The sequence below is a fragment of the Prunus avium genome, chromosome 1, assembly GCF_965620075.1.
Source record: "Prunus avium chromosome 1, drPruAviu1.hap1.1, whole genome shotgun sequence".
NCBI classification, from domain to species: domain Eukaryota; kingdom Viridiplantae; phylum Streptophyta; class Magnoliopsida; order Rosales; family Rosaceae; genus Prunus; species Prunus avium.
This window is the reverse complement of record NC_142284.1, coordinates 13,355,260-13,379,465: the sequence shown is the minus strand read 5'-3', so window position 1 is coordinate 13,379,465 and position 24,206 is coordinate 13,355,260. Positions and strand designations below refer to the sequence as shown.

At 37.3% G+C, this 24,206-nt stretch overlaps 2 protein-coding genes across 3 annotated transcripts; both read right to left on the bottom strand.

Moving 5' to 3' along the window:
• Nucleotides 1-209: 209 nt before the first annotated feature.
• Nucleotides 210-13,337, bottom strand: LOC110764501 (sugar transport protein MST4-like). 2 transcript variants are annotated; one of them, XM_088247092.1, is made up of 6 exons: nt 13,205-13,337; nt 12,751-13,073; nt 12,487-12,611; nt 10,429-10,720; nt 9,876-10,322; nt 210-425 (listed from the first exon to the last, which is right to left on the bottom strand). In XM_088247092.1, exons 1-6 carry the CDS (start codon nt 13,335-13,337, stop codon nt 210-212), a joined length of 1,536 nt encoding a protein of 511 aa, XP_088103218.1. The 2 variants fall into 2 exon arrangements, with proteins under 2 accessions (XP_088103218.1, XP_088103217.1); XM_088247091.1 differs by having other exon boundaries at nt 210-493; nt 9,923-10,322.
• A 759-nt stretch (nt 13,338-14,096) lies between these two features.
• LOC110764502 (sugar transport protein 13-like) lies at nt 14,097-16,695 on the bottom strand. Its single transcript, XM_021967489.2, has 5 exons — nt 16,457-16,695; nt 16,050-16,372; nt 15,820-15,944; nt 15,198-15,489; nt 14,097-14,980 (listed from the first exon to the last, which is right to left on the bottom strand). Exons 1-5 carry the CDS (start codon nt 16,584-16,586, stop codon nt 14,318-14,320), a joined length of 1,533 nt encoding a protein of 510 aa, XP_021823181.1. The 5' UTR covers nt 16,587-16,695; the 3' UTR covers nt 14,097-14,317.
• Nucleotides 16,696-24,206: the final 7,511 nt, after the last annotated feature.

Genomic DNA, 24,206 nt, shown 5'->3' with positions numbered 1-24,206 from the left:
GGTGATGGGCAATAATATGGGACAGACATGTCTCTCAAGAAAATGAAAGCATAAGAGAGAGGAGAGCTCAAAAATGCATTGCTTGAATCTTTAATATTATGGAAATATGAAAATGTACAATTGTAATGAACAAAATTGAAAGAAAATTTCTAAAGACATAATAAACCAAATAGTAATTAACAACCGCCATGCGTACGCCGTAAGATGGTTTAAGCATTTGCCTGGGCCTTGGTACTATCTTCAACTTCATCCATATATCGCTTCCAGAACCAGTGCTTCTTCCATACTCTCTCAGTCATCTCTTCGATAGGGATGCCTTTCGTCTCGGGAATTAAGAAGAGAGTGAAGAGAGTCATGGCGAAGACCCAAATTGCGAAAAACAAGAAAATGGCAAACTGCATGTGGCAAAGCATTGAGAGGAAGGCCTGGGCTATAATAAAGGTGAAGAGCATGTTGAAAAAGACAGCCACACTTTGGCCGGCTGAGCGAGCATCTAGTGCGAAAATCTCACTAGGAATCAACCACCCAAGAGGTCCTAAGGGCAAGATGCATGCTTGAACTATCTTTCCTCCTCCTATCTCGATCCGCACTTACAAAATGCATTCCTGCACTCCTCTCTTGGATTGCATTATTTTCCAACTAAAAGCATTAATTCCTGCAATACAGTTGTCTTGCATTTCATTCTTTAAATCTCGTTTATCAATTCAAATGTCAATGCTGTCCTTAATTGGCTTTTATCTTTGTAGGAGCTTATGATTGTTTCTTGAGAATTACTATATATTCCTTTCTGTCTTTGTCTCTCAAAAGTAATTATGGTTTCTTTCCACACACTCACATGAAGAAATGTAAAAGACTGACAAGGTTAATTCACAGAGATTATTATTTCTTTAATTACAAACTAGCCTCTCTGCCTTAAATTCTTAATGTTTGCATTAACCAAGGGCATTTTATGGTATTTTGAATGTTTCACCATTCTCTGCCTTTTGCTTTATATATACTAGCCTCTTCGCACGCGCTTCCGCGCCTGCAAGAGGCTTTTTAAAAAAAATTTAAAATTTATTTTAGAATTAAAAAAGATAATGGGTAGTTGTGGTCCATAAAAATAGGATCCGTTATCTGATTTTTCTTTTAATTTTAATTTTTTAAAATATGAAAAGGTGTGAATTTACCATATTATCCTCATTTAATTAATAATTTCAATTCTTAATGTTTGCATTAACAAAGGGCATTTTCTGGTATTTTGAATGTTTCACCATTCTCTGCCTTTTGCTTTATATATATAGATAGATAATACAACACTAGCTAGCCTCTCTGCACGCGCTTCCGCGCCTGCGAGAGGCCTTTTTTAAAAATAAAAAAAAAATTTATTTAGAATTAAAAAAGATAATGGGTAGTTGTGTTCCATAAAAATAGGCCATTATCTGATTTTTCTTTTAATTATATTTTTTTTAAATATGAAAAGGTGTGAAATTACCATATTATCCTCATTTAATTAATAATTTTAATTCTTAATGTTTGCATTAAACAAGGGCATTTTCTGGTATTTTGAATGTTTCACCATTCTCTGCCTTTTGCTTTATATAGATATATAAAGCAAAAGGCAGAGAATGGTGAAACATTCAAAATACCAGAAAATGCCCTTGTTTAATGCAAACATTAAGAATTAAAATTATTAATTAAATGAGGATAATATGGTAATTTCACACCTTTTCATATTTAAAAAAATTAAAATTAAAAGAAAAATCAAATAATGGATCCTATTTTTATGGAACACAACTACCAATTGTCTTTTTTAATTCTAAAATAAATTTAAATTTTTTTATTTAAAAAAAAAAGCCTCTCGCAAGCGCGGAAGCGCGTGCAGAGAGGCTAGTATAGATGATGTGAAAATCGTTTTTAACTGCCAAACAGAAATTTAAATAAAAAGCAAAAGATTAAGATAAGACACCCAAATTGAACCCAAATTACACAGTTGACATATCAATGTTTTTCAAGAACACACATAAGAAGAGCCAAATAATCATTAATTCCTGTCAAATTGCATCCAAATCGAAAAAAATCTTTTAGTCACTTGATTATTATCATGAATATTTCATTCTTTATCAAACATATTGTGATCATCTATTTTTTGGCAATAGTTATATAACTAAACACCTTTCGATTTGAATGCGTAGGGAAGATCATTCAATTAACGACCTGAAAAGTAAACAGTTCAGATCATGAGATAGATTTTGGAGTAGATCAAGGCGAGTGGTTAGTGCCTTATTAATTAACTTACTAACTATTTAGCACTTAAACGCAACCGTAAGTCTATATACAAAGAAACAAGTCTATGCTGAAAAAAATTTCTCTATAATTAAGGATAAAAGAATAAATAAATAGGAGAAAGAAGGCTATTAACACATGCAGGTTGAGACGCTAGTATATATATATCCCATTCTAATGAGGGATTTCTAAAATAAATTTGTTTGATGGATCACTTGTGAGGCCCACTTTGAATTGTGTTTCAATTATTCAAATGGTCATTCATAATCATCTTTGCAAAAAAATTAGCCAACATATGTAAAACATTTAGATGTCTAAGTGTGGTCAAATAAATTGACGAACGTAGTGGTTTTCAAAGACAAACTAAAATGACTACCACTTAATCAAATGGTTAAATTATTCCATTTTGCTGATTTTTTGTGTAGAGATTGTCTTTGAGAGAACACCTAAAAAATTGAAGGTTTTGATTATGAAACTAGCTAGAATACATAGGGGGCCCAAAGATCATCAATTCAAGCTAATATAAACATATCGTACAAAAACGCTCAAGTGCTAACCAGTGAGTAACTTAATATGGCGATAACCACTTGTTTTTGGACCTACTCCACAATGTAACTTCATGATTCCAACCATTTATTTTTTAAAATTGTATTCAAGGATCATTCTTCCAAAGTTCCACCTAAATCGGGAATTAATAATTTAGGCATTTGTATATGACTGAGAACATTTTATTGTTATCTAATACAATGTGCTCGTCTATTTACTAAGTCACGGTTCAAAAATAATAAGTTCAAATCATGAGAAGCATTATGAATTGGGTCTAAATGCGTGGTTAGTTTTGTATTAAGTTACAAATTTTTAGCTCTTGAGCGCTACTATATGAAGGAAGTTAAGGTTCCACCCCAAATTTTTCAATCTGGGACAAATACTCTCAATACGCCCCCGCACGTGTGACGAACTTTCAAGCCTAACACGTGGACAACACATATTGGGTGGCGTGGGAGCACGTGTGGCCGTTGGGCCCAACACGTGAAGCCTTGCTCTGATACCATGAAGAAGTTGAGGTTCCACCCCAAAACCAAATGGCAATGGGGGGAGTAGCCAACTCCTTATAAACTCAGGTTAGGTCCCTTAACGTTTTAATGCGGGACAAATACTCTCAACAATATAAACATATATGTTTTGTGACAGTTTCACATTGTGTATTAAACAATAATTAATTGAACCTTGTCAATTTTTTACATTTCTTCATGTGGGAGTTTATAAAGAACCTATCATTTTATTTTCGAGAGGGGTCACAAAAAGCTTATGGCCGGCCTTAGGCATATAGGGACATATTGACTGTTGGCAGACAAAGAAAGGAACATATGGAAATTCTGTAGAAATATATATGGTAGCATTAGTCAGGCACGTCTATTTCACGTCTGTTAGAGACACAGTTAGCAGTTGTTACGGTTGTAAAGAATTAGTTAAGACTAGTGCTAATACAAGCTACAAAGCTTAGAGTCCCATTTGTATCTCTAACAGATTGAAGAAAATCAGAAAAGCTTAGAGTTATCATGGTTCTGCGTGTAATCTTCTTCTTCTTCTTCGAGTTTTCTTGTTTTTCAATTGTAATTTTTTGTGTGTAGCAGGAAGCCGTCCTTATGTGTATATTGTTTTCTGATGCCATTTGTCTCTTGTTCATCATGTTGGAGAATTTTAAAAAGGTTTTAAAAATTTAACCGTTTTATTTATTTAATTATTTTGGCTGTTTTATTTTATTTATTGTGGGGGTTATACATATTTAATTTTTATGTATTATTTCTATATTGAATGCCTTAATCTTATGGTTTAATGCGGTGAAGGTTACATGTTATTGGATGCCTATAAAATGCCACTTCTCCTTCACATTTGAATAATCAAAATACACCATAAGAATATCACATACCACAATCACCACCACAATCTAATTCTCTCACACTACTACAAAAATTGAAATAGACGACGGGGAAACACCGTCGTCTTTTTCTTTTTCAAACCGTCGTTAAATTGACAGTCGTCTTTTTGAAAGTCAAACTACGACGGTAATTAACCGTCGTCTATTATATGTAAAAACGATGGTTTTTAAAAGAACCGTCGTCTATTAAATGTAAAGACGACGGTTCTATAAAAAAATTGTCGTCTATTACATGTAAAGACAACACTTTTTCTAAAAAACCGTTGTCTATTGAATATAAAGACGACGGTTTTTCCTAAAAACCGTCGTTGTTTTTATGTAAAGACGACGCTTTTTGGAAAACCGTCGTTATATATGGTAAAAACGACGGTATTTTGTTAAATACCGTCGTTGATTGTATATAAAGAAGACATTATTTTGTTTTAAATCGTCGTCGTTTTTATGTACAGACGACGGTAAAACCACCGTTTATTTTCTTTAAATATGTCGTCTAATAAGTTTCCAAGCTATTACATTGTAGTTTTTTGTTTTCTATGATTACATACAACAATTTCAACTAGGAAACCGATTATAATGATTCAAAAATTATTTCTTTCATAAAACTTGAAGATTCAATAGTCATTACATAGTCAACCAATCTTTATTCTATTACGTACATACTTCCTACCTATAATTAGAAATAAAGGAGCTACATGTTGCTCACAAATTCTACTAATTTGATACGAACTTCATCAATTTGTTCTTGGATGTATGAGTTAGCTCCGCCTTCCTTGCACATTTTCCAAGTTGTTGTATCCCCCCTCCACTCTAGCAATATCAGCAACAATAGGTCAAAAAACTTGAAATGCCATGCTTGAAGCTTTGTTACAGACTGACAACTCAAGTGGAGCAAGGCAAAGAAAGTTGTATGCTAGTACCTTTCTTGACCACTGAGTAAGCTTCCTTGTAGCAGCAACCTGTACCAAATCAGAAAAACAAAAACAAAATTTTAACTAAAGCTACTATGGTCTACACTTTAATAATACAACACTTCTTTATTTTTATTTTTATTTTGGTGGAATTAAGTCTTATGTTTTGAAAAAGAAAATAGGAACTTTTCATAAATAAAAATAAAGAAAAAGAAAATAGGAAGTCAATGTAGCAAATCAGTAGAGACTCACACAGAGAAGGCTCAACAAAGTGAGCAATGAGACGAGGTCTTGAGTTCATCTTTGAATCAACACAAGGAGGAGGACCCTCTCTCTTTTCTCCTTGTCCTACTTGCCCTTGTACATAGACAATTTAAAAAAACAAAAATAATAAGACTTCACAACATGTTTCAATCCATGTCTTTCAATTCCCAAACAACAAACATTTGGTTGTTTTATTCACAGAAACTACTCGAATTTACCGTCTAAAGCACTTATGGCCAGTCCAGGAATAAGTCCGTATTCGAATGCCTAAAAAGATAAAATTATACAAAAGGTTAGTAATAGTAAACTATAATTAAAATCCTAAGGGAGAAGCTTAAAGTTGGCTATCTTCTCCGATTTGCACAGAATTATCCAGCAGCATAAAACAACAAATATTTTTTCGTTTCAACTTACTATTTCGTTAAACGAGAAATGAGAAATGGAGCAAAACATACACAAAACACTGCATGACAAGAGGTGACTAGTTGAGTAACATTTATCTGGATGTATCCATTAGTATAGGGCTAAAAAAGGAGGTAGTACAGTCCCAAAATGATGACCAATTTTTTTTTATACCTATAGTGGGAAAATGGAGATAGAAACTAAAAACAAAGGAAAAGACAATGGATGTTTCTACTTACAGGTCGGAAGTTCTGAGATTTGTAAAGTTCTTCCCATATCCATGAACTCCTTAAAGCATCCCAATATTTTTCCATGTTTAAGCCTTCATGTAGTACACTCAATGTAGCTTCTGCAGCTAGCATGCCTGTAGGTAATAACTCAAAAGTAATCCATTAGAGTAAGGCACTTGTATAACACATAAAAGATTCTGGGATTCCTATGGATGCCTATAAACATTCCACATGGGGCATATGAATTCCTTGTGGATGCATCAAGGAGGCATCAAGTGGTACCACTCATAATACTAATATGTTCATTCAGCCATCGCAAATAGACTTGTTAGATTCTATGGTGAATTAGAGAAACCAAATAACGTGTACCATGAAAAACCCAGCTAGAGCTCCACAAAGTGACTGGTTTCTTGAAATGTGAAAGTAATAATTTTTAAGATTAAAACAGACATGAGCTCCCCTGTGTCCATAAATGTTCATGCATGTCAGTTAGAATTGCCTGCAGAATAGTGATATAGAATTATGGAAAACTATCATTCTATATCAAATCCCTAAAACAGTCGATGGTGTGGATTTCTTACCAGCTTTTTATACCCAAAGCCCTAATTCCTAAATCAACTCACCAGCATCTTTAATGGAAGAACCTAAATCAAACAAAATAAAACATACACAGTTTCTTCGATAATAAACCAAACATAATAAACATACCCATTGCAAAGTGTTCGCGAGCCAATCATAACCAGATCTGACATTAAAACCCTCATTAAAATTAAAAAAATCAAAAAAGGAGAAGAAGAAAACAGAGAGAGAGAGAGAGGGAGAGAGAGAGAGAGATTACTTGGAGTTTTTCCCTTCAAATTAGTGCTTGAGCTTGGTTCGTTTTCAGAGGGAGAGAATAAATTTTGGCGAACGAGGCGAGTTCGGTGGACTGAACATGGTGAGCTCGGTGGACTGAATGACGCGATGGAGATGGCGATCTCTGCAAACTCGGTGGATGGTGAGAGGGAGATGTGCTTCATCGATGTGAGAGAGAGTTGAGAGAGCGAGGGTTTTGTGAAAGTTTCGTGAGAGAATTTGAGATAGCATAGTGTTTGAGAGAGCGAGTGTTTTCTGAAAAGCTCCGCGCTCGCGAACTTAAAGTGAACTGTTGTTTAGCGCCTCCTGAAAACACGACGGTCCTGATAAGGTATGGTCGTAATTTTAAAAATCAACTTAACATATTGGTGTATTAGGTACTTTACCAGGGCGGTGTTATAAAATTGGTCGTCTTTTAAAATACCACGACAGTTTTTATATAAAGGGTCGTTTTTTGGGTGTCGTAGTTTAACATAATTGTAGTAGTGTCATATTCTACTTTTTATATACTTTCTCTACTTATATTATTATTTTGGGCAATGGTTATGTGACTTAGATACCTATATCCGTCTATGAACGTGCTCATAGCGAATCTTGAGTTTGTGTACAAGAGGTCGTATTTTGGAGTCTTGTAGATTGTCAGTATTTGCACTTAGGGAGGCTACAAAGGCTTTAGGACAGTGTCTTTGACGTGCTTCACCGTACCAAACTCACCTTCTTACTTATTATTTATTTTGCTTTTACTTACCTATCAATTTGTTTTCTTCAATTTCATTGTACCTTAAACGCTTTCCAATTTGTTTATATGTTATGTATAAAATAAAGATTTTTGTATTTGGCTTTACGAAAGAGGAAAACTATATTTTTTATAACACATCATGTCGTCAATTTCACCCAAAACTGATGGTTTACTTGGCATGATTTTGATTCGAGTACATGAGGATAATTTGTTGAAACGGAGATAACAAATTCAATCAGTTCTTGAGGGTTACGACCTTTTTGGTTACTTTGATGGTACAGTGGTGTGGTGTCCACCAAAGTATGTAATTACAGTTAAATGAGGGGGCACCAATGAAATTACTGTGTCTCTTATAAGGATTGGATGGCACACAGATAAAGCTTTCCTCAGTTTGCATCTTGCCACTCTTTCTGACGAAGCTATTAAGCATGTGGTGTTAAAATCAACACCAGCCCAATGACAGAACTCAGCCCAAGGAATTAAAGCCTAGAGAAGGAAGTCATCACTTGTACTAGACAATTATAGAAAAATCTGGAAAAGTGAAGGAAGTTCCACCGACCTAGTAACTAGTATTGTAATAGAATAATGTAGATGATTCTAGAAAGTTACATAGGCTATGTCGGCTAGGAATTATGAAAAGCTAAGCAAGTTGGCAGCCAAGTTGTAGCATGGAGAATAGTCTAGAAAGTAAAAGAATTATGTAGCCAAGGTAGTGGAATGGAGAGCTATGTCGGCTAGAACAACTATAAATAGGCATGAAGCCATGCATTGTATAATGAATCAAGAAGTGAAGTGTGTCAACAATAAGAGTGAGCTATAGAGCTAAGTAGTTCTAGTGAGAAGTGTGAGTGAAGTGAGAAAGAGTGTTTGTAAGAGTTAGTCTTTCCTTTGAGAGTTGTTTGTTGTAATATTTTGTGAGTCTAATACAAGTAAATTGTTTACTTGTTTTGTCTCCAACAAGTCTAAATTAGAGTTGTGTACTCTAAATTTGCTCAACATGTGGTTGGTAGTAGAATTCTCATGAGGCTTGGTCTATTCTCAAAGATCGCCATGCTACAGTTTCTCGTACTTAATCATCTTAAGACAGAGTTATTAAATACCATCCGGAAAGGTGCAGATTCCATTAATAGATATTTGTAATGGAAGCAAACTCAGGATCAACTCAAGATGATGTACCACTAGCTATGTGGTTTTCTTAGGCAATGATCTCATCTCATGGCAGTCTAGGAAACAAAGTTCAGTATCTTGAAGCTCTACTGAAGCTGAATACAGAGCTTTCGCTAATGCATCTGCCGACATTGCTTGGATCAGACAACTGCTCTGTCATCTTCATGTTGTTCTTCCAGATCCACCAAATCTTCATTGTGCCAATTTGCCAGCACTTGCTTTAAGCGATCAGATCCTGTTTATCACTCTCACATTAAACATTTAGACATTGACTTTCATTTTGTGAGGGATCAGGTGCAAGCACGAGATACGTTAGTCGAGTACACTTCTACTGCTGATTAAGTTGCAGACTTGCTTACCAAAGGCTTACACAATCCTATTTTCCAGCATCATTGTGCTAATCTTAAGCTGGCTGGCCCAGCTACAATTGAGGGGATGATAGTCAGTCACGTGTCTTTCACGTGTGTTGGTTAGAGACAACTAGAAGTTGTTACGTTTGCTAGAGATGGTTGGATTTGTTACTAATTCTGTTTAAGAATTAGTTAAGACCAAGCTATAAATCTAAAGAGTCTCACTTGTATCTCTAACAGGTTGAAGAAAATCATCAGAAAAGCTTTGTGCAAATCTTTCTTTTCAATTTCCTTTTCCTCTTCGTTTGTATTCTTCCACTGAATCTTCCTCTCCGGTTGTCATCATAAACCCCTACAAAGTTAAACTACATACAATTAAGGACAGCTTTGACAATTGAATTGATAAACGAGATTGAAAAAGAATAAAATGCATGAGAGGTAGAAAAAAATCCAAGAGAGGAGTGCGGGACTGCATTTTTTAAGTGCCCTCTCAAAAATTAAAGAAGAAATCCTAAGCTTCAGATCGAGATAGGAGGAGGTAAGATAGTTCAAGGCATGCAACTTGCCCTTAGGTTTATCTTCAAAGTATCGCTCCCAAAACCAGTGTTGCTTCCGAACTCTTTCTGTCATCTCTTCAATAGGGACACCCTTGGTCTCAGGAATTAAGAGCACAACGAAAGTTGCCATGACAAAGACCCAAAATGTGAAGAAGAGGAAAATGCCAAACTTTATGTTGCAAAACATTGAGAGGAAGGCCTGTGCTATGATAAAGGTGAAGAGCATGTTGGTACAGACAGCCACACTCTGGCCAGCTGAGTGGGCCTCTAATGGGAGCATCTCGCTAGGGATCAACCACCCCAGAGGTCCCCAAGACCACGCGAAGGTTGAAACAAAACTGCAAACCATAACCACCACAATAATTGCCAAGCCATGGCCAAGGTTGTTAGAGTGATCCTTCACTTTGAGTCCCATTATTATTGCAACCACCATTTGAGAAAGGAACATTTGGACACTGGCTTCTAACAATAGCACGCGACGACCAGCTCTGTCGACAAAGTATATTGATACAACGGTTGAGAGGACATTGACACATCCTGTGATAACAACTGAGTAGAGGGAAGCATCACTCTTAAATCCCAAGGTCTGGAACAAAACTGGAGCATAGAACATGATTGCGTTAATACCAGTGAATTGCTGGAAAATCTGTAGGCATGTAAAACATAACATGTAAGACTATCTGATACGCGTTAAACATAACTAGGATTTTGAATTGCCTCAGTTAGCACAAGTACTAGTATAGTAGCGGCACCTGCATCCAAATTGCAATGACCAATTGAGGCCTGTTCCTACGCTTAAGGAGGTTTCTGAAAGGATGCTTCACTTCCTTTGCCACACGACTTGCCTCCACAATCTCTAAGAATTCTGGATCCACATTGTCAACACCCCTAATCCTTTTAAGAACTGCTTTTCCTTCCTCCAACTTACCTCGTTCGATCAAACTGTTAGGAGTGTCAACCACAATGAGAGACCCAACAGTTAGCAAACCTGCTGGAATGGCAGCCAAACCTAGTGACACCCTCCATCCATATCCCTCTGTAATTCTGTGCATACACGATGAAAGTACATTAATTAATCACTGGTATATAATAACGGGTGATTAATGGAAACGATTGCTTATTCTGTGAAGCCATATATCTAACTCGTTCAATTGTGTTAAAAAGTAATGCACATTGAATAATAAAGAAAAATCTTGAATGATATAGAAAAATCTAGAAAAATTGAGTGAAAGTAGACAAGTCAAATTTGAGCTCTACACTAGAAACATCCTATTAATTATTTAATGTATTGTAACTAGACTATTCTAGACTTATATTATAACTAGTGGCTGGAAAACAGTTTGAGAAGTCGGTTACTATGCAATAACCGACTTCACTAGATATTTGCCATCTTTAAGTCGGTTATGCTACTCTATATATATAGCAATAGCAGCCCAATTGTGTAATCAAGGAAAACTTGAAATCTACAGCTGCCTAACTCCTCCCTTTAGCCAACCCTTGTATCCAACCAATTCTAAAGCCTTGTACCCTTCTTATTTCAATAAATAAAATAAAATTATCTTGTTACTGTTGTAAAATTGGCTCACATTTAGTATGCAAGCGAAGGAGTGAGCGACCGGTCGCAAGGTTTGGGCGACCGGTCGTTTAGAAGCAGATTCGAAGTCTGAAGAATTCGCAGAAAGCGACCGGTCGCAGGTATCCGCGACCGGTCGCAACGTATCAAAAACGTATCCGCGACCGGTCGCAAGGTATCCGCGACCGGTCGCTTCAGTGCTGTGCTGATGTTTTCCTTACGTGTTTTCAACTAATTTTTCGGTGGCTATCGCTTTCCACAAGATTGCAGGTGTTTAATGGGTCACTTCTGAGGTAAAAGAAGGTGGACTACCTGCTGTATAGTTGGGAGAGCACTCATTGCCAATTGGTTGTCTTGGTTTGGAGAATCCATTCTCCATTTTCTGGTTTTGTGGAAGGTGGCTGAAGTGGGATTTGTTTACTTGCATGATCTGATCTTTAGTCTAAGTGGGAGATTAAAGGAAGGAACGTGGAAGACAAGATGGTGCCTTATCTTGTGTCCATTGGTTTGTGTAGATAATGGAGATAAAGCAAGACATTATAAGATGAGAAAGCAAGTTGAAGTTAGGGGTGGTTAATCTCAAGGTGGTCAAGTAGCTGGGTGCTATTGTGTTCAAAGGAGGTTAACTCACCAAGGGAGAACGTGAGGGAGAGCAATCAGTTCAAGTTAGGAGCTGAGTTGGGGTCTTGAGAGTCTAGACACCAAGGAGGGAAACACCAAGGGTTGTGAGAGTGTTCACAACTGCATCAAAGTGTTGAGCAAGGGGTGTGAGAGAAAAGAGAGCTTGGGGAGAGAATAGAGTTCTAAGGGGGTTTTCTGTGTAAAACCAAAGTTGTAACTTATTCTTTCATGAAGTGAATTTCTCAAGGGGATCACCAAGAGGATGTAGGCAATTGCTGAACCTCTATAAATTCTTGTGTCACTTTGTGCTTTGTTGTTGTCTCAAGTGTGTGTGTGTGATTCATCCATCATTGTGTGTGTCACAAAGTCCATCAACAACAAGATCATTAGGGGAGTGAGTGAAAGTGTTTGTCCATTTTTTCACAACAGTTACCCTTTCACAAAACTTTCTATTCCACATAAAGAATATTGTCCTAAATAGTAAACCAACTATTCTCTAAGCCTCTCTTCTCCCTTCAACTAACAAATTGTTACCTAAGAAGTAGAGAGAACTACCACTAAAATGATAGATGCCGGTTCATATATCTTCTTTTTCAAATTGGGGAGGATAGCTTACTTGTTAGTTCCATAATTTATAAGATTTGCAAAAAGAATGCCAATAGCGATATTTAGCCGGAAGAGGGTGTATGGTGCCCCTCGAATTCTTGTGGGTGCAATCTCCGAATGGAAAAGCAGCACGACCTGTAATTATATTCATTAAGTAGTAAATATTGTGTTCAAAAGCATGTGATAGAAAAAGCTGGCAAGCATAAGCAATTGATAGTAGGCAGTAGTTTATAAATTAACATAAGATTAAGAAAGTGTTATAATTTATATGTACCTGGTTAGCAAAACCAACTCCACAACCAAGCAAGATCCTCCCAATGATAAGCATGGCAAGGTTAACAGCTGCAGCATTAAAAACTGTTCCGGCCATGGATAAAATGCCGGCAACGAACATGGTTAGCTTTTGGCCCAGCGCTCGTGTCGTGTAGGATGCAAAGAAGGTTGAGATTAAAGCAGCGAGGTACAAGGAAGATGTGAACAATTGCAAGCCTTGATTATTGTATTTGCAGTAGTTGCTCTCAAGTCCAGGCTCTTGAGTCTTCTTATACACAACCGGAAATAATTCCTTCAGGAAATGAGGCATCGATGTAACACCCCCTGCATCAAAATGATCACATGTATCAAATTAATTAAATTATGAAAGAATTCCATTAAGTTTTTAATTAACAAAAAGAATTAGTTGATTATCAATTCGAAGTGGATGATACGAAAAGCTCCACAATGCCTACCTGAAATACCAACATCATAACCGATCATGAGGCCCCCGCTAGCGGTCATTATGAAAGAAATGATTGCTGGAGGCGTGATCTTTGCTTCGACGTCTCCGCCTCCTGATGCGGCGCCAAATCCACCACCTGCCATGGCTTCAGCTTCAAAGTGTACACCTCATTTCTCAGTATCTAGTTCGATGACTGTGGAGATTCGCATGTACTAAACGACCTCAAGCAAAACCATTTTTTGAATAGCAAGGTGAAAATGAATTATGCGTGCTTGGGGGGTTTATATAGTAGAGTACCTCCCGTCAATAGAGAGTGAACTGCGTAGAAAATGGATGATTTAGTCTGTGCCATGGTCAGGATCCTTCCCCAAGGCATGATCGATGGTTGGTTTTCTTTCTTGATTTGCTTGGTTAGGCTTTAACGAGAAGTTCGTTCTTCATTGCACTGAAGTTGATCCAGTCTTTTTAGAGTAAAGCTAGGAGGACCACATTTAACGGTATCATGTGGCCCCTAACATTATTCATTTCAGAAACTCACGAATTGTGCTACGTTTGCTAATGACCAAATTGGTCACAAAGTTCACCCTTACCAAACATCCCCAAGCTAGTATAACCAACTTTACAAATCTGATTGTAAATATAAACTGCAAATTCATGACTAAATTTGAGTATAAATTATATAACCTTAAGGATACCAACTCTTCATTTCGTTAGAAGATATCCCAAATTCGAATTCCCTTTCTCCTAAGTTAAAAAGAAAGAAGAAAAAAGAACTAAAGGTCAACCTTAAATTCGTGATAGGGTTATTGTTCGGGTACAAGAAAGATCAGGTTGTGTTGGCCAGTCAATTAGGATATGTGTGACGTGTCACAAGAGAAGGAAATTAAATGGAGACCGGAAAACTCAAACATAACTGCAATCAAGACAATGCTAGAAAGGAACTGTAACAATATAGAAATAAAGCATGCACAATTGAGGAAATTAAGCACCAAAATTAAATAGAGCCACAGGCACACAGAGATCGCGTGCTTCGAGGCTAGCTAACACAGATGAAAGAAAACTTCCTACAAAAAGAAAATTTGGTCGAGGGAGTCGCCATCAGAGGCTATGTAAGGCCAGTGCTTCAAGCATACCCCTTTTCCTTCGGTTCATCTTCATAGTCATCCATATATCTCTTCCAAAACCAGTGCTGCCTCCAGACTACGTCGCTCATCTCTTCAATAGGGACACCCTTGGTCTCGGGAAGTAAGAAGTAGACAAAGACAGTCATGATCAAGCACCAAGCTGCGAAGAACAAGAATATGCCAAACCTGAAGTGACAAAGCATTGAAAGAAAGGCTTGTGCTATAACAAATGTGAAAAGCATGTTGATACACACAGTCACACTCTGCCCAGCCGAACGGGCCTCTAGTGGGAATATCTCACTAGCAACCAACCAGCAAAGAGGTCCCCAAGACCAGCCAAATGAGCCCACAAAAGAGCAAATAATCACCACCACAAGAATTCCCATGCCTTTGTCGAGGTCGTTCGATTGATCCTTCAGTTTCCATCCCAGTATGACTGCAATGATCACATGAGAAATGCACATTTGGATGCCACCTTCTAGCAAGAGCATGCGACGACCAGCTCTGTCCACGAGGAAGATTGACACAATAGCTCCTAGGACCATGATACCTCCTGTTATAACGGATGAGTAAAGGGAAGCATCGTGCTTGAATCCCAGGGTCTGGAACAAAACTGGGGCGTAAAAATTGACTGAGTTAATTCCTGTGAATTGCTGGAAGAACTGCAGCAAACAACATGACCACATACAAATTAAGACAGTCAAAATTTGGGAAAGTTTTCTTGCCAGACATGCTATCAAACATCAAATAGGTGGAACCTTATTTGACTGCATGTGTGGTTTGGATTCACAGTCTTGCAAGGTATATAACATGCAATATATTCTGTTAAGACTATACGTACGATTTAGTATTAACCAAGGTATTGAAATAATTAATGACCTGTAAAAAAACTGTGATGATCAGTTGAGGTCTATTCCTACGCTTAAAGAGATTTCTGAAGGGGTGCTGCACTTCTTTAGCCGCACGACTTGCCTCAAGAATCTCTAGGAATTCTGGATCGACATTGTCAATACCCCGAATCCTTTTAAGAACTTTTTTTCCTTCCTCCAACTTACCTCGTTGGATCAAACTGTTTGGAGTGTCTGTTACAATGAGAGCCCCGAAGGTTAGCAAGAGTGATGGAATGCCAGCCAAACCCAGTGAAATCCTCCATCCATATCCCCCTTTAATTCTGCATGTGGTGGCCCAAAACATTATAGATGGGAGTGAATATCTATGGTACAAAAACAAATCGAAATACAGAAGCTCACTAAAATATTATTGTGTAAAAAACTTATGCTAGTAAGATAACTTCTTAATTAATAATTATTACTCCCATTTTGACCACTTACACTCCTTTTTCAGTTATAAAATGGAGTGTAAGTGGACAAAATTGGAGTGGGGAAATCACCACTCTTATATAATTAGTGAGACTCCTCTTTAGCAACACGTGGACTAATAACACCGAGTACTTTCACAAACAAAAATTGATCGTTAATTAGGAAGAACTGGGCTGGCTTACCTTGCAGTTCCATAATTAATAAGGTTTGCTACAAGAATACCAATGGTGCACATGAGCTGGAAGAGTAAGTTAAGTGCCCCACGAATTCTTGTGGGTGCAACCTCCGAAAGGAAAAGTGGCACCGCCTGTGATAGATAACCAAATTATGTACCGAATAATTAATTAACTAACATCATTAAGAGTAGGTTAAATAAGATTTGATATAAGTATAGTAACATATATATATGTACCTGGTTAGCAAAACCAACTCCACAACCAAGTAAGAGCCTCCCAACAATAAGCATTATAAGGTTCTGGGCTGCAGCATTAAGAATCGTTCCGATTATAAAGAAAATCCCAGCAATGAACATGCTCATCTTTCGACCTAAGACCCTGGTTGTGTATGATGCAAAGAAGGTTGCTATCAAGGCAGCGATGTACAAAGAAGATGTGAACAATTGCAGGCCTTGATTGTCGTATTTACAGTAATTGCTCTCAAGCCCTGGAATCTGTTGCCTCTTATATACAACCGGGAAGAATTCCCGCAGGAACTCCGGCATCGATGTAACACCCCCTGCATTGGTATATATCGAATTAAATAAAAATGTAGTGCGTATGTATGAGATCTGTAGCTAGACAGTCACGTATATATATGTACCTGAAATGCCGATATCATAACCGAACATGAGGCCACCGCTAGCGGCCAATATGCAAGAAATGACCACAATAGGTGTGATCTTTGCTTCAAACTCTTCGCCATCCGTCGGCCCGCCAAATCCCCCTGCCATGATTCTGATTTATTTATTTTTCTTATGGTTTCAAACTTACTTAGCTACACTTAATTAGTTTTTAGAACCTAATTATATATATAATAAGACGTGACGCAGGTCAACAAAGAAGGAGAGAGTAGCTCGATGAGATAAGGTGTGTGCATGAGGGGCTTATATATTAGACGACCTTCAAGGCAACAGAGAGTGAAAGACGTACGTAGGAGATGGATGATTTAGTAAGTGCCATGGTCAACATCTTTTCCCATGGCATGACCTGCGGCTGTTGTTCGTTCTTGTTGCTTGGTTAGTCATGAAGGGTACGAGAAGTTAGTTGCACCACAGTTGATAAAGTCGTTCAGAGTAATGTTAGAAGAACCACGTTTTCTAACCAGATTCTTTAGTTGACCATGCGGCTGAAATTAGCAGCTTGTACATAATAAATTAAATGACAAATGTACATCAAGACATTATGCAACTGTACGTAGTCAGAAAAATGCATATGCTTCCTGGTTTAACTTTTTTTTTTTTGGGGGCTCTCAATGATACATTTTACTTCATAAAAAAATAGAAAAGTTGATACAGATCAAGATTCTTATTGAGGAGTTGGGTTTAATCCTCGCATTTGGTGGCTTTGATCCAAGTCCTTTGACTTTTTTGCCACATAGAATTACATTACTTTTCAAATATTTTTTGATGTAATCTTTTTATTATTTTATTTTTAAAATCATTTTTTGTTCCAATGTTGCCCCTTATGACTTGATTCAGGTAATAGTCATTTATGTCATATTGCCTTTTGCCTATTGCCTATTGCATAGGTATATGTATATATATGTTTTTTCATATTTTCGAAAATGTGTAATAGTATTTTATGTACCTTTTTTTATAGGTAACATACAATTTTATTTTGTCTATTTTTGTATCTGACTTATAGGTAGTCTTCTAAGTATTTTTCGTTGCTAATAATAACACTATTTACCTGTATGTCAGGTACATAATTTAATGTGGGTGTTTGTCTGATTGATTGGTATAATATGTGGTTCTTTACTTTTTATTGATTAATTTGTATTTTATCCATATATTAGGAATATTATCAAGGAAAGAATTCAAAATTTAAATTATGGAATTCAATTACACGGAAATAATGCATTAAATTTAGATTTTCAATGTGTTTTCCTTATTTACCTCAAAGGGTAAAATCGACACAACAAAAAAAGTAATAAATGTCAAATGACCTACATCTAAAACAAAAAAAGCGAGGACTAAACCTAATAAGAGCTAATCATTTTAGACCTAGATATAAGAAACCAAAAAAAAAAAAAAAAAACACAATGATACATTTTTACAACAGTTAGTTGTGTCATGTCTCTTGCTCAAGGAAAATGTGCATGTAGGTTAAAATTAAGGTGGACTCACCAAGCACGTAGTATCCACACTTATGAGTTACTATTCCAAAACATCGAACACTCTACACATTATGTGTTTATATAATCAAGAAAAAAGCTCTTAATGTTTTGGAACAGAAAGATCTGAAATACAACAACATTGCTAGAAATAGAAAAAAAAACACTAAAATTTGAACAGTAAGAAAAATAACATACAGAGACAGATATTGTGAAAAATGGTATTTATGATATATGTCTTTGCAATACATATGGTAGAAAAGGGATCCCGAGCCTCTACATTTAGCATCGATGCATTTATACAGGCATTTACAAGAATATCAACCACTAGATTAATCTAATGAATTTTAATCAATCCACATTAGCATAATTGTATTAGACTAAAAATCACTAGTTGCACCTTGTAACTTACAATGTTATCATTTCATAATTAAATCATTTTCTCTACCAACATCATTTAACTGTCCGATTAATTACCATTATGAACACAGTGCACTTTCTACACCGATAGCCTCCCAACAGCTCCTCCTTGTCTTTCCTTCTCTCTCTCTCTCTCTCTCTCTCTCTCTCTCTCTCTCTCTCTCTCTCTCTCTCGATATGGTCTCTCTTTCTACCTTCCCCTTCTCCCTTCTCTCTCTACGACTTCTCTCTTTCCTAAGAACATAAAAAGATAACATAAACTGGAAGCCCACAAAATTAACATCATGACATTATAGCATGTTGAAATTCAATTTCTAAAACGCTGAAATAAAGAGATAATATTATGAGAAATAAATGCAAATCTGACATTTAAATGCAGTCTACGAGGGAAAGTGAAGGTAATTAATAAAATCATAATTATTTAATAGGAGAGAAAGGGAAAAGCCGCAGGAGAAATGGGTAAGTGATCAGGTGCAACAGGTGATTTTTAGTACAATTATACTGATGTGGACTCATTAAAATTGATTCGATTAATCTAGTGGTTGACATTCTTGTAAATGCATGTAAATGCACAGATGCATTTAGAGGCTCAGAATCCATAGAAAAGAGTGTTATGTAAGGTAAGAAAATAAATTCCTAAATTACAGATATAGAGACCCTAAAGTAAGGTGTTAACTATCTAAACAAGATAACCAAATGAACTTTATTGCTATGAATCTTTCCATATCTTCAATATTCCCCCTCAAGCTAGAGTATGGAGATCAAGAATACCCAGCTTGTTTTTCAGTCGTTGGAATTGATGTTTACCTAAAGACTTGGTAAAGACATCTATGAGTTGCTCCTTTGAAGGAATATAGGCAGTACGTAAAGAACCATTTTGAATCTTCTCTCGAACAACATGACAATCGAGTTCAATATGCTTGGTACGCTTGTGATATACTGGATTAGCTGCTATGTATAAAGCAACTTGGTTGTCACAATAAAGTAAGTTAATTTGGTGTGGTGTGTGACATACCAAGATCATGAAGCAAATATCGTAACCACTGGAGTTCACAAATTGCCATAGCCATAGCCATTGCTCTATATCCTGCTTCGGCTGATGAGCGTGATACAATATCTTGCTTCTTTGTTTTCCTTGAGATAGGACTTTCTCCAAGAAGTACAAAATAACCTGTAGTTGACCTTTTCATTGGATAGCTAGCCCAATTAGAATCACAATAAGCTCTCAATTGAAAATTATTAGAAGCTGATAACAAAATCCCTTGGCCTGGAGTCCCTTCCAAATAATGTAATAATCGATATGCAGGCTCTTTGTGAGTTGTACGGGGACTTCGCATGAACTGGCTCAAAATATGAACTATATGAACAATGTCTGGCCTAGTGATGATGAGATATATCAAGTGACCCACCAATCTTCTATAGGAATCTGGATTATGTAATAGTTCTCATCTTCATTGTTTAACTTCAGTTTTTGTTCCATGGGGAAGAAAGTCGGACATGCACCCATAAGACCGGAGTCTTTCAAAATGTCAAGTGCATACTTCCGTTGGCTAGGATACAATCCCTTTGAAGCACGAGACACTTTTATCCCATGGAAGTATTTTAAATCACCAAGGTCTTTTAAATGAAAACGTCGGTGCATCAAATTTTTGATAATTGATATAATAGCAGCATCTGTACTTGTAGTAATAATATCATCGATATATACAAGCAAGAAAATTGATGACTTACCTTTGTGATGATAGAAAAGGGATTAATCTGCTTTAGATTGAGAAAACCCCGCATCAAGTAAAGCTTTGGAAAATTTTCCAAACCAACATCGAGAAGCTTGCTTTAATCCATAAACTGATTTGTTAAGACGGCACACCATATTTCCCCTTTTGCCGTGATAACCTTGAGGGAGTTGCATGTAGACCTCTTCATGTAAATCACCATGAAAAAGTCATTGTTGACATCTAATTGTTGAAGACACCAACCCTTGGCAGTGCCCAAGGATAATAAAACACGAACAGTGGTAAGCTTGGGAACATGCAAAAACAGTTTCATGATAATCAATCCCTTTTATTTGTGTATATCCTTTGAAAACGAGGCAAGCTTTGCATCGTTCAATAGTGCCATTAGAATGTCGCTTGATTTTTTAGACCCACTTGCAGCTAATGGCTTTTTTTATGAGTAGGCAAGGTCATGAGAGTCCATGTATGATTACCTTGCATAGCTTTACACCATTCAGGATATTTAGTGGCTTCATCAAAAGTGTTAGGCTCAACAATGGTAGTAATAGAAGCAAGAAAACTTTGATGTGTTTAATAAAGAATTTGTCATAAGATAAATAATGGGATAAAGGGTACCTGGTGCCGTGTTGAACTGGAGTGGAAAAGGGAAGATCAACTTGAGATTGGTAGCAGTGGTTGTCACTAAGATAACATGGTCGCTTTCGATGGCGAGGAGGAAGAGGAGTAGAGTGAGATGGTGTTGGTAAAGATGGAGGAGAGGATGATGGAATAGGAGGGAGAGAAGAAGTAGGTGTTATTGGGGAGGAAGGGGTGGTAACTTGAGATGGAGAAGGTGTGGTCTCTATAATGGGGTTAAGAGATTGTGTAGGTGCGGAAGCTGTAGTAAGGTCAAAAGGCTCAAATTCTGGGATAGGAAGAGGTTAGATGTTGGGCATGGTATTTGTGTGGGATAAATTGTAAGGAAATACAGTTTCATAGAAAGTGACATCACGTGAAGTATAAACCTTCTTAGTGTGAAGATCATAAATTTTGTAAGCCTTTTGAGAAGGTGGATAACCAATAAAAATGCATGGTTTGGCTCGTTTATCAAACTTTAAGTGAGGAGAAAGATTATGCCCATAACAAAGGCAACCAAATATACGTAAATGTGCATAAGAGGGTGACTTGCCAAAAAGAACATCATAAGGTGTTTTTCCTTTTAAAATTTTTGTGGGCAAACGATTGATTAAATATGTAGCAGTAAGAACACAATCTCCCCAAAAAGATAAATGTAAGTTTAATTGGAAACAAAGAGAATGAGCAATGTTTAAAAGATGACGATGTTTGCGCTCGACAACGCCATTTTGTCGCAGTGTTGCCACACAACTATGTTGATGAACGAAACCAATTGAAGAAAAAAATTGTTTAATGGTGTGATTAAAAAATTCAGTTTCATTATCGGTACGAACTTGGCGAATAGTAAGATTAAAATGTGTTTTAATCATAGCAAAAAAAAACTAGGTAGATAAGTTACTTCAAATTTATGTTGCATTAAATAAAGTCAAGTACTATGAGAATAATCATCTACTATGGTTAAAAAATATTTAGCAGCAGAAAGAGAAGCAATAGAATAAGGACCTCACACATCACAATGAATCAAATTAAAACAAGCGTTCGTTAAAATAGTACTTGAGGGAAAAGAAAGTCTACAATGTTTAGTCAAAGGGAAAATGGTGCAAACCTGATTATTAGTAATAGAAATTTCAGAATGAAAATTTTGTAGGTGGGAAGAATAAATTTAGGTGGATGACCTAAGCGCAAGTGCCATAGATTGAAACTCGGGGAAACAACAGTGGAATTAGCAATGGAAAGTACGTCAGGAGTCAAATAATAAAGACCACTACGTTCCAATCACGTACCTGTAACATCCCGGTCCGAAAAAGAAATAAATAATTAAATTAAGAGGAAATAAATTAGAATGAGAAAATAAATTGAAATAAACAATAAAAATAAAATGATTTGAATTAATTAAGGGTTTTGAAAATAATAAATATTTACTTAATTTTAAAAGGGGGCAAAAAGGTCATTTTAAGTTCGGGAAGGAATTTGGGAATTTTGATTATACCGATGCGTAGAGCACATCGAAACGAGTCCGTAGACACGTAGTGGGCTCAGATCGGAATTATAACGAGGAAAGTACGATCTAAATACTCCGAGGAGTAAAATCGTAATTGAGTAAAATCAGATTTTAAAAATCTGATTCTCCTTCTCTCTCCCCTCTCACGATCTCTCCCTCCCTCTCTCTGAAAAACAGAAAACCCCCCCCCCCCCCTTGTGATGGCAGCGACTTCTCTCCTCCACCGCCACCACCACACGCCGCCACTTGGGGCGGCACCGGTCCCAAAAGGACCACCACTCTTCCCTCTTCCAGTTCCGGCCCATCGCCGACCCTATCCGCCGTCGTGGTCGCCGGAAACAGCCACGAAACTGGCGGTTTTGGACAGATTTTTCGTGAACTTTCGGCCGCTCGTTCTCCCACCTCCGGCCACCAAATCTTGCGATCTAGGTATGGATCCTGAACCTCTCGAGCTGTTCTAGCTGGTGGTTGGGTTAGATTTGAGAAATTTTTGCGTTTTGGTAGTTATTTAAGCGATAGAAAATCTGCCGGTTTCGGCTTCCGATTCCGGCCACTTCCGGCCACTTTTTGGGGTATGTCCAAGAACAAAAGTGACTCCAAATTAGGTGTATTACCTAGGATAGGAGTTTGGAGTCAAGATGTTAAGTTTTTCCGGCGAGTGGTTATCGCTTTGGACACCCACGCGCTGCCGGCGCGTGTGCCGGCACGTGGGCACTGTAGCAGGGAGACATTTTATTCTGAAATGATCTCCTGGTTGTCACGAGCGCGTAGAATTTTACGGATCTCAATTCGGATAACGTTTGAACCCCGAACTGATTTTACATATTGTGTGATTTCCGGGTTCGATAGGTTAGAACCGTTGGATCACTTCCAAATTAATATATGTTGATCTAGGTATTCCTAGGATCGTGTAGGATTCGACGGATCATGAATCGGAGCCCCGGATGTTCCGATTTAATAACTTAAAGTTTGTGTTTTACGATAACCGTCCGATCGTGCGATCGTGAGCGATCCGACTGTCCGATCTGAACTAAACTCGTAGGATATGTTTCCTAGATCTTGTGGAACCCATAGGAACTTTCGGATTGTAAAATGGAGGTCGTGGGCCCTACGGGCCCAGTTGACCAAGTTTGGGTAGTTTGACCCTCGATTGACCGTGAGTCTTCCGAGGTAGTCCCACTCTTCGAAGAGTACTAGAACGACTCTTTTGGACGAGTCTTGACCGTCATTTGCTTTATGTTGATTATGTAGGTCTATGAGATTATTTGTATAGTTTTGTGATGGGAATCTTATGTTTTTGAATTTAATGGTTTAGTTAAATGCTTAATATATTTAATAGTTGAATTCCTTATTTTTGTAAAGTAATTGTGATACATGTGGGTTTGACATATTCGAGTGTCTTGAGTTTATATATAATAATTGAGAAAGTGCTATGTTTGTTGATTTTGTATGGGGTACTTAGAATGTTAACTTGCATGTTATTAGTACTACCTTAGGTACCTCCCCGATTATGGATTTTATGTTTGAGAATTTATTTTGCCCAGGCCCGTCGGAGTTTGTCCAGGCCCCTCGGAGATTTATTTATTTTGCCCAGGCCCGTCGGAGTTTGCCCAGGCCCTTCGGAGATTTATTTATTTTGCCCAGGCCCGTCGGAGTTTGCCCAGGCCCTTCGGAGATTTATTTATTTTGCCAAGGCCCGTCGGAGTTTGTCCAGGCCCTTCGGAGATTGATTTATTTTGCCCAGGCCCGTCGGAGTTTGCCCAGGCCCTTCGGAGATTTATTTATTTTGCCCAGGCCCGTCGGAGTTTGCCCAGGCCCTTCGGAGATTTATTTATTTTGCCCAGGCCCGTCGGAGTTTGTCCAGGCCCTTCGGAGATTTATTTATTTTGCCCAGGCCCGTCGGAGTTTGCCCAGGCCCTTCGGATGTCTTCTTAATACGATGCCTTGGGAAGAAATTGATAATGTTTCA

What these genes read in the sequence shown, in the direction of transcription:
- LOC110764501 (XM_088247091.1), bottom strand. Translation starts at nt 13,337, where the DNA reads ATGGCAGGTGGTGGATTTGGCGCCGCATCAGGAGGCGGAGACGTCGAA. An exon ending in GAGTTGGTTTTGCTAACCAG is followed by an intron (nt 12,612 to 12,750) that starts GTACATATAAAT and finishes ATATAATTACAG; the next exon opens with GTCGTGCTGCTTTTCCATTC. An exon ending in TCATTGCAATTTGGATGCAG is followed by an intron (nt 10,323 to 10,428) that starts GTGCCGCTACTA and finishes ACATGCCTACAG; the next exon opens with ATTTTCCAGCAATTCACTGG.
- LOC110764502 (XM_021967489.2), bottom strand. Translation starts at nt 16,586, where the DNA reads ATGGCAGGGGGATTTGGCGGGCCGACGGATGGCGAAGAGTTTGAAGCA. An exon ending in TTATGATATCGGCATTTCAG is followed by an intron (nt 16,373 to 16,456) that starts GTACATATATAT and finishes ATACCAATGCAG; the next exon opens with GGGGTGTTACATCGATGCCG. An exon ending in ATTAATTATGGAACTGCAAG is followed by an intron (nt 15,490 to 15,819) that starts GTAAGCCAGCCC and finishes CACCACATGCAG; the next exon opens with AATTAAAGGGGGATATGGAT.